Source organism: Limulus polyphemus, unplaced genomic scaffold (assembly GCF_000517525.1).
Source record: "Limulus polyphemus unplaced genomic scaffold, Limulus_polyphemus-2.1.2 Scaffold1091, whole genome shotgun sequence".
Lineage (NCBI taxonomy): Eukaryota > Metazoa > Arthropoda > Merostomata > Xiphosura > Limulidae > Limulus > Limulus polyphemus.
In genome coordinates, this window is record NW_013666701.1 from 144,383 (window position 1) to 155,600 (window position 11,218).

The 11,218-nt window shown below is 32.6% G+C and overlaps 1 protein-coding gene across 1 annotated transcript in view; it reads right to left on the reverse strand.

The window, feature by feature from the left end:
* Positions 1 to 7,098: 7,098 nt before the first annotated feature.
* LOC106462092 (Ca(2+)/calmodulin-responsive adenylate cyclase-like) overlaps positions 7,099 to 11,218 on the reverse strand; it is a gene marked incomplete at its 5' end in the record, with an annotated part of 86,126 nt that continues 82,006 nt past the window's right edge. The window contains 2 exons of the mRNA XM_013921977.2: positions 7,099 to 10,200; positions 10,480 to 10,604. Of these exons, the coding sequence (XP_013777431.1) occupies positions 8,467 to 10,200; positions 10,480 to 10,604 (1,859 nt within the window). The remainder of the gene's footprint in view (positions 10,201 to 10,479; positions 10,605 to 11,218) is intronic.

Sequence of the window (11,218 nt, forward strand, 5' to 3'; positions counted from 1 at the left end):
GTTGTAAGTAAGAGTTTTATTTTCTTCCCGATTTGTAAAAAATTCTTACGTGATAGGAAAAAAATAATATTATTTTCGAAATCTGCGTAGCTGAATTATGGAAAATCCGTTATTAAAACCAAAACAACATTTCTAAAGTTACAATTCGCAGGACTTTTTTACACTAATTAAGTATTTTATCGTCTTGGGTTATATGCACCCAAGTGAGAAATAATTGAGGAAATATACCAACTGAATAGTTTAAGATTGATCAAAAATGGCGAAAAAATACATTATAAAATATGACAGTAATTTCACATTTCTGGATAAAGTTGAATAAAAATAGGGAAATACAAGAATTTGCAACAACTAATAGCATAGCGCCGATTAATATATTCATCAATTTAGATTGAATTACTTGAGTCACAGAAGTAAGTGGATGTGAAACATCGATTTTAATATAAGTTATACTTATTTAGATTTCTTGATAGTTAAAAGTCAATAAATTTGGTTATCTCAACATAAAATTATTTTAAATCGCATAATTGAGCTACCACTCCATTTTACCCAATGCCATTCAATTTATCACGCGTCTTAGGACTAGAAAAAAGTTAGCAACATGGAAAATAATTATGAGTTTGACGTGATTTAATCATAAGTTTTAATGCAGTTTTTCTTGTAGCGATATTACAATTTTGACGAAATATTTGATGGTTATTTTATACTTTTTTATCAATAAATGTTTGTTTTTGTTTTGTTTTACTGTTGAAACGCATAAGAACGCGAATATGGTTAAAATAAAAAGTTTTTCAACAAATGCATCTGTAGCCTTTTCTTTCATATACTAGCTGTGACGCTTTTCGAACGAATAGTTCAATATATTTCAAAAATAGGCTCTATCAGACAAAAACGTCGCTAGGTGCGAGATGTGCAAGCGCCTAGCGACGCCTATGCATTCAGAGACTAGATTTTGTCTTTCTTTTTTGTTAAGCACAATAATGCACAAGTTGGCACAACTTTAGCCTTATTAGCCCTTACACTTAGCGAGCTGAGCCACTGGGGATCGCAACTGAATCGCCACAAACTTAATTAAACTGAACTACATTTGTACTGGGAAAATATTAAAAAAGCAAACTATGTTTATTTAAAGCAAAATTATTTAAAATTATACAAATGAATTTGACAAATTATTGCCACAGCTGATAGTTCTCAAATGGGCAGAAGGTTTCGAAAGAAATTAGGTTTATTTAAAAAAATGATTAGATTTTGTATTACACGCAAAATGTATTAAAACTAAAATTAAACAGGAGGTTATTCATGATTATATTCTAGAACAATTATCTGATTACTTTTCAGCTACTATCATCGAGAACATATCGCAAAATTACTAAGTATTTATTTAGATATAATAATAACTAAAGATCTAAAATAATGATAGTTCAGTTTATGGAAATAACTCTTGTTTATTCCTGCATGAAAAATTTGAATAAAAGATACTGCAGTCCCTTTTCTTTATACCAGAGGTTCCTTTGAAATAAGTTAAAGCGTATTTACGGCTCTTTCGAATAGTGAAAAATATATTTAAAAATACATGTTCAGGAAGGAATATTGGAGTAAATATCGCTCACTCGATACTGATAAAATGTTATTGGACTTTGAAATCCCAACAAACTCTATTACAGCTATTAGAAGTATCTTTTGAAATAATATTTGTATCAATAAGAAGGCTTCCATATTCTACCTTGCAAAGATTTAAAGTGAGTAAATGCTGAAAATATGCACGTCTAGTATTCTTTGGTGGAATGCTACCACAGGTATAAACAACGAACGTTAGGTTCGAGATAATATAGCTGACTGGTGAGCAACTTACAAATGAAAAAAGTGTGATAGTGGTGACAGTGAAAGTGGCTGGAAAGATAACAGTTCCGTGTATAGTATGACATTACGTCATTAGTTTAGTTACATCGGTTTTTGCTAATTGTTTTCTTTGCCATATTAACGAGAGTTGTAGTTTTCATTTTTAAGTCTTGTTTTTTTACCATATTAACGAGAGTTGTAGTTTTCATTTCTAGGTCTTGGTTTTTTGTCATATTAACAAGAGTTGTAGTTTTCATTTTTAAGTCTTGTTTTTTTGCCATATTAACGAGAGTTGTAGTTTTCATTTCTAAGTCTTGTTTTCTTTGTCATTTTAACGAGAATTGTAGTTTTCATTTCTAAGTTTTGTTTTTTTGCCATATTAACGAGAGTTGTAGTTTTCATTTCTAAGTCTTGTTTTCTTTGCCACGTTAACGAGAATTGTAGTTTTCATTTCTAAGTCTTGTTTTCTTTGCCATATTAACGAGAGTTGTAGTTTTCATTTCTAAGTCCTGTTTTCTTTGCCATATTAACGAGAGTTGTAGTTTTCATTTCTAAGTCTTGTTTTCTTTGCCATATTAACGAGAGCTGTAGTTTTCATTTCTAAGTCTTATTATTATAACTGAACTTTTTAGAGGCTCATCGTATATTCTTTTCGGCTTTTACAGACCATTTCGCTTTATTTATTATTACCTGTTGCTTACGCTATGTGTTTCGTAAGTGACAGAGGTTAGTTGAATTGAAAGGGTTCTGATAGACATACTTCATCGCCTAGCAGTAACATGTGCCATTGTAACTTGTCAAAGATTCCACGCTCCTCTAAAGTTCCTTAATTAATTAAGAGGCTTTCATTGGTCACAGGACGTGCTAGGTAAAATTCAGGTTTTATATTGATGCTACTTTTTCAAAGAAAATAAGTTCTACGACAGTAGTCGAAGCCAGCGGATTATGTTCTCCACGTAAAGTGTATTATATTATTCCTTTATTGTTACTTTCGTTTTAACAACATTGGTTAGACTGTATCTAACTTTATTATTTTTAAATTAATTTTATTATTATTATTTTATTACATATATTAGCTTAATATATGCATTTAGGACTTACTTAATTCCCCGGTAGTTCAGTTGTTAAGTCTGAGGACTTATAACGCTAAAATTTGAGTTTTAATAATCGCGGTGGGAACAGCACAGCTTGACTATTGTGTAGTTTTGTGCCTAATAACGAACAAGCAAACAGAGTAACCTAAATCCCCTAAACTGGTCGAACGTCGTGAAATATGATTGGGAATTCGGCCAAAAACATCGTTATCAGTGAGGATATCCAACTGATCAAACAATACATTCTAATATTAATAAGTAAGAAAAGTATATTTGATTAAGCTCTACTCCTAAGAGTTTGATTTTAAGTTTCGCACTATGTCTGTGGCTTTCTCTGATCGGAAGTTAACATTAAATCTACGATGAACAAAAGGATCACATAAACAAAGTTTCCTTTGGTCTAGCAAGATGAAGGTAACTTGTAATATATATAGTAACAAAGATATACTTTTCAGTTATTTTCACTCTGTTATATATAAACCTAGCTGTTCTAGTTGTGAAGTAATCAACAACGGATGCCAACAATGAGATTTCCATTTTATTTATTTTCGTAATACATTTAATACCACATATCCTAAGCACACTCTTGTGTTGCAAATCATGTGTTTTTTATTCTTCTCCTGCATTGGACTCGAACTTCATCTTGTTATCTTTATCTATAAATTACGTTAAACATTTATTTTGTGCATTTTTCCAGACTGTCAATTTACCAAACTAAGATAAATAGAAGTAGAATTACAACAAGGGACGAGTGCTCACAGACTATGCATATATATGCACACATAAACACATAAAAAAAAGTACTTAAAAGGCACAGAAGGTTAAATCTTGCAGAGGTTAAAGCTGAATAAATATTTATATTTCAGTTGTTTTTTGTAAATGCTTTAACGTTTGCAAGATTTGATTTCAACATGGAAATAATACGTTTGGAATAAAATCCACTTCCTCTTCAGGTAAAATAAAAACTAGAGTCTACTGCTCATTAATATTACCGCCCCCCCCCCCCCAATGGCATTCCTGGTGGGCAGAGCACAGATAGCCCTTTGTGTAACTTTGTGCTTAACTTCAAACAAACAAGCAATTAATATTACTGCCTCCCAGTGGCACAGCGGCATGTCTGCGGACTTACAACGCTAGAAACCGGGTTTCGATACTCCTGGTGGGCAGAGCACAGATAGCCCTTTGTGTAGCTTTGTGTTTAACTTCAAATAAACAAACAAACAATTAATATTACTGCCATCTATTGATTACAAATTAACACAATCTAAACTTACAGTAATGAATAAAAACCCTAAGCGTTTTTCTGTCATAAACTTACAAATACACACATTAATTACTTCTGATGTCCTCAGAAATAAACCTTAAAGATACATTATTAGTTACTATAAACGAATATAAATAAAATTACGTAATTTGATAACGCTTATTAAGAATAACGTTATCTCTTTTGTAATAAAAATCTTAATGAAATATTAAGAATTAAAATAAAACTATTAGTTTGTGTTAAATCATTAAAGATTATAGCAATGCTTGAGGCGAATTTGAACATTTTCGTGAAGTTTTTTTTTTTCCGATGAGTGATACAGTAAAGCATTATTGTTGAAGGGTTCAAATATATTTTAAACTGGAAACATATATGTGAACAACATCTCAACAATACTTTGTTTACAGCATAGATATTGTTAGGATACATTCATTTTGTGCACTTGGAACGGAAATTACATTGTGTTGGTGGCTTGAGGATATACAGATTTAATAAGTTTTTAATTTGTTGTTAAGTCTTAAAGCGTGTAAAACCAAGTTTTCCTCCATTAATATCAATGTTCACAATGCCCTTGGGAAATACATAAAATCCACGACACAATTTCCAAGTTCAAGTGTCAAGGAGCATGCGTAATTTTGTTTACATAATCACTCAGCCATCTATAAATACGTCAGTAGTTTCTCTTATATCGTTCCAACGTACAAGGATTTCATTATTCGATCAAATATTAAAAATGAGCGTGCCCTCGGAACATAAGAATGACAACTCATTCATAACTTAAAACCGTCTATTCGTATAGTGTCATGGTTATCCAATAAATTAGGAGTGAACGTCGTAGCTCTAGACTCCGCAGATCGAAACAATTTTGATTTTAATGTGTGTGTTACTACAGGTCCATAAACGAATACAGTGTTGATTTCAGTTCTAAGACCACTAAGTTACAATAGGGTAAATTCAAACCTATAAATTTAGCCCTCGAGAAGTTACCCAATGGCGAACCTAGATGATTTAACCTCCCCCTATAAACAAGGTTGCTATTATTAACTGTTTTTACTTTTCAAGAGTTTTTGCATGATGAAATATCCACTTTCTTTCATCGTTTGTAAACTTTCCCCAAACAGAGTACACATTGACTTTAAGCAAATCTATCAACTTTACTCTTCAGCATGGTAAGCAAACTGAGTTACTCCAAGGATATTGATTTGTCGACCATTTAAAAATGAGCATTTTTCAATTATGGTTAACAACTTGTAATTCAAAAGTAAGTCAGAGTTAATAAATGAACTCCCACCTCAAATGGCTTGTCAAATGTGACTTAGAACAGCAGGCTTCTAACTGATAAAAAAAAAACTCAAACGGGTTAATAAAAACATCTGCTTCAATATATTAGTAATTTTATGATGTTACAAGGGATTTATAAAGCTTTCATTTCGCATTTGTACATAATACTCTATGAGTTCTAAAACTGTCTTCAACATAGACTAAAACAGCTTAGACAGCAGTGTTCTATTTAAGTTGATAACAAAGCCATAAAGATAACTACAAAACAATCTAACAAAAGAACACAAAAACTATGTCGAAAACATTATTACATCTAATGCATATTTTAACTATAACTGATGATGAAGATACCATCTAAGCTGTTCAGCACTTTGTCCCAGGTTTTTGTTCACTCCCTTATTTAAATTTTTGATCTCTTTCACAAACATAACTTCAAAATATGATATTTTTTTTTACATCGAAAGATTTCACAGATTTGCATGGTTTGTAGACGATGATGACTTCTTAAGCTGGCATTTTAGGGCTACTGAACCAACAATCACGTGGAAAGATAGAGATATCTTACATACTTTTTTTGCCTGTTTGCGATTGGCAGACACTCAGAGGAGAAGTCTTTTGGGTCATTTTTATTCCGTTTGTATTTCTGTATAATAAACCAAGTTTTATTGTTCTTCGCGAATATTGTCTGGTTTCCATCTTCCAGTCAAGTTAATTTCATTAAAACTTCTACCAGTCAAGTTATATGGAACCTCCTGTTTTATGGATCTACTTACTGGTACACAATATTCTTGAGCTAGAATATCAAATATACATGTTGCAAAAAAAGAAAAAAACTAGAACAAGGAAAAATAAAGTAACATATATTAAGACTGTCATGCTCAAATCACAGATACTCCAAAGTAACATTGGTTAGTTTAATAAACTTTATTTCAACCAATTAAAAAACGACAACTACGGAAAATGTGATTATCTTGTAACAACAGCACGTTTTAAATTGTTTAAATAACTATCTATTACAATATTAGCCTCAACTTTAAAATGATAAGAGAAAATTCTATTTATTCATTTTTGTTTTATATCCCTCGAGTTTCATTGGTTAGGAATTTCCAACAAATCAGTGTTATATACTGATTTACTGTCGCTTATTTAATTAGTAGACATCTAATTATATATTATATAAATATCTACATATAATTATATAAAGTTTACAGTATGCTGACATATATTTCTTGCTTTATAAAATTACAGTTACATTTCAACAAATAATGTGAATTACAATGTATAAATTCAAATATCTTTTTGTTTAGATATAATAACAGACTATTTCTTTCTTTGTTAGTTATACCCTTGCAGAAACTCGCCAAAGAAATAAAATCCTAGCAAATTAAGTGTATCATATTTTGTTCTATTAGTTGCGCTGTAAAAAGCAACTAAACTTCAAAATTTTGAACATTTTTGTCACAAGGAAATTGATTTCGAAAATGTTGATACTGAATAAACTCTAATAAGGTAGCTAGTAGTTTTTACGATAACGATATTAAAAATGATTTAATATACAGATATAATTTGCTTAGCTTTTTAGGTTGCCCCCAGTGGCATGTCTTCGGACTTACAACGCTAGAAACCGGGTTTCGATACCCGTGGTGGGCAGAGCACAGATAGCCCATTGTGCTTAATTACAAACAAACAAGCTTTTAGGTTAAAAGCATGAAACCATTTTTCACGCTGTTATCTCATTCACCAATACACCATAGAGGGACAAATTGGCAGCCCGCGAAGGGATTTTATTCGACCCCTATTTTTTTTTAAATTATACTTTATTTTGCCAAAGTGGCAAAATAGAAATGGAAAACGAAACCTATATCAAGCGAACCAGTTCCGTAACGGTTCTAAGAATGTTTAAATGTTAACTCAGCTATTTATTAAAAGTCATATAATTAACTGAGGGTCTATAGTAGACGGTAGGAATTATAATCAAATTCTGAAAGTACTTTACCTGGTTATATAGTTTAAGCCCCCAGACTACCATCTAGGTAATAAACTGGCCCACGAGCATAAAGATGCTATAAATGGTGTTACTTAAAAAAAAATGAATGTAGATATTTGTAATACAGCCAACTAACACTCCTTTTCGATTGAAGAAATTAGTGTTAAAAAGCGATTCTTCTTAAGTTATATCTAACAAATTCTGTGTTCTAAGCCTATCCGCTAAGCTCTACGCTATTATGTTTTTATTGATTAATTTCGTTACCAAAGTACTAGGGGTAATGCCATTATACATAGACATGCTAATCTACTAATATTAAATGTAAAGATTTTAAATATAACAAATCATCAGTTGCCAAAATTGATGACCTATGGCACTAGACTAAACGAACCTATTACGCTAACTTATTTTTTTTGTCCAAACATCACGAAAGAAGGCGTTTGAAAAAAGATTCCACAGGTCTATTGAGTTGCAAATCAATAGATTAGAGTCATCAGTTTCTCTAACATAGAACATGCGTCATCATTGAATAGACCACCAGAACACAAATGGTCTTTTTCACAAAGCCAAAAATCATAATATTTGTTACATTACATCAGTGAGTTCATTACACAGCTCCAAGCTATAACTGTAAAATATGTATTGTAGTTTCGATCTAAACCACAGTTCCCGGCATCTGAACACCAGTAAGAAGCTCACTTCATAGTTTACTGAATTCTATGCTTGTTCTGTCACGAAGCTAATATCTATTTTACGTTTAATCTAAAATATGGCACCAAACATCAAGGTAAATGCTGAGAATAAGATATTAGTAAAAAGACGTAAACAGCATTTCTGAAATCCAAAAGCAAGTACGTATCACATAAAGTAAATTTGGCAAATGAGTTTCGGCAAAATTAAATAACAGCTCTTTCAAATTTACAAAGTAGATGTCGTGAGTTGTTAAAACATTTCGGTAATGTTTGTCTATTTTTAACAGTAGCCCTCCTGTAAGACAAGAAATGTTAGCGAAGCTTGTTATCCTTAGCTTGATGACACTGTGACCAGACAGAACCATCACTGTAAGCGATGCTAATCGAGTAGCAACCACTGATAAAATAATCTGTATAGGCAAACCCTCGTTTTTTTTCAATAGCGAATGTTTCTGAAGTCAAAACGTCATTTTTAAACCTAGAGTATTCATTACCAAGATTTGTGTGAGAAACGTCATTTTCACATCTGTTATCTTTGATGTATTCACTGTTAGATCCAAAGCTTTTAGGCATGCCATTTCTGTCACATACCAGGACTTTTTTATTTCCTTTTTTATGTGTTAAAGTATTTGATGCATCAAATTTGTGCCTTTCAATGTTCTCCTTTATATTCTTATCAGATCTGCACAAGGAACTGATTGTGTTCAAGAGAAATCCATATATCAGTAAACTCCCAATTTTTGTGTCTGGTAGATGACCAGAATGTTTATTTGGTGCTAAAGTTTTATCATGTAAATCAAATATAGGGTAAAGAGTTATGTTGCATGAGTGAAACTGAGTCACATTAATAATGTATAACTCATGAGAAACTTCGAATTTTGTCACGTAAAGAAAGCTGCTTAACTTTTCTAAGAATGGCTGAATGTTTATGGTATTTTTATTCACCCGATTCAGTAAATTATAGTTAATGTTTGTCCAACTTTCAGTTGAGAGAGTTTTGTTTGTGATAAGAGAGAGGGCAATCTCTTGTTTCTGTTCAGACAGATATGAACATTTATTTAATTTTAAAATGTTGAAATTTCCTTTTCTTAGACAATCCGGTTCTATTAAACGTTTCTGATAAATTTCTGAAAGTACTGTTTCGGTGGAAATTTTTTGAGCCAAATCATTCTTGCTTTTGAAACCTAAAACGAATATGTTTTTCTTATCTATTTTGTTGAAATTCACGTTACTTGTTAATGATAAGTTGTTCTCTTGTTCAGAAATTAAGCGGGAAATTTCACGAATAAAATATCCATGAAATACTAACGCAATGTCAATAATTGCATGGTTCATTGAATAAATAGCAATAGAGTGGTCAAAAGAGAAATATACGACTTCAGAATATTCCCAGGATTCTTGTATATGTGACCCATATTTAATAAGTTGAAGAACTTGAGTCAGCTTAGAAAAGTCGGTGCTACTTTTTTGAAGGAATATGCTTTTGATACCGGTCTTCCTGGCAAAAGAAACTGCAACGGAATTCTGGCCAGTAGCCAAACAGGAATTCCGAATATCTAGTAATGATTCAGATAGAGAGAGAACCTCCGAAAGACGAAAGATAGGACAAGTTTTCGAAAAAGAGCAGGAGTTAGATTGAAATGCATAGTTATGAAATTTCAGTTCTTGGAAATCAACAACCGACTGCATGGACGAAACCGAATGACCATTGGGGCTTTCCTGTTTTATTGTTTCTAATTCGTGATTTTTGTGCACTTTCCTGGTTTTAAGAGCACTGTCTCCACCATCATTCGACATACTCCCCCATTCACTGTTATGTCTACTACTGTTAGATAACTGGTGTAGCGAAGAAGGATTCTCTCTGTGATGCCCCTCTGGGTCTTCTGAACGCTCTGGGGAACTACTGGTCGGTGATTTCGCTTCAGGCGATTTTCTACCAATTAGAAAGTAGGTGGTCATATCTCCTTTTCCTTTAACCTTTACACGACCTCTACACTGGAACACGTATGGGTAATCTTTCAGTAGCACATAGACATCTTCCGTCACCTGGTAAACAAAGGGTGTAAAGAAAACAAATTTGTTTGAGGTCAGGAATTTACTATTCTACATTTTTCTCAATTATAAATAATCCGATAAACAGTTTGTTCATAACAATACTTTGTTTTCGGTATTCCTTCGATCATGATTTACAATCTCTAACATGTGCTCTTGAGCAATTTTCCAATGGTCACCTTAATTTCTCAAAATATGTAAATCATTTGACAACCAAACTTATAAACACCTTTTTTTTTTCCATATCTTTCGCTAGTTTAAACTGATAACTACCTGTGTGTGGTTCGGTAAACCAGTACTGTCCATCCTACTGGCTACGTTAACGGTATTACCCCAGATATCATACTGCGGCTTTCTTGCTCCAATGACCCCTGCTACGACAGGTCCTACATTGATACCTGGAAGGAATAGTAATATTATCAAGAAAAAGAGTTGAAAATAAGCGAAACTGGAAGAAACCGTGTTCTTATTAATATCGTTTTTATTACCAATAAGATAATACCACTTGTGGGATTTGGTAATTTTATGTTTGAGTGGCTGACACATGTAAAGGTTATATTTCGTCGTGCAGGCATTTTTACACGTTTTGTATGCCCGGTATGGCGGGTGGTTAGGGCGCTCGACTCGCAACCTGCGGGTCGCAAGTTCGAATCCCCGTCATACCAAACATGCTCTCCCTTTCAGCCGTGGGGGCGTTATAATGTGACGGTCAGTCCCATTATTGACGGTGGGTGGTGATGACTAGCTGCCTTCCCTCTAGTCTTACACTGCTAAATTAGGGACGGCTAGCACAGATAGCCCTCGTGTAGCTTTGCGCGAAATCCATAACAAACAAACAAATCGTTGGATCTTTTATCCTCCAACAGAAAATCATTAATCAGTCGATTAAAAGTATAATATTTGTATATTCCAGGTTTAAAACAAAATAAGCAAGTATGGAATTTTTTGTTTCCAGACATATTAAAATGTTCCGTGTATCATATAAACAAATATGAAGCTTTCTGTTTCCAGA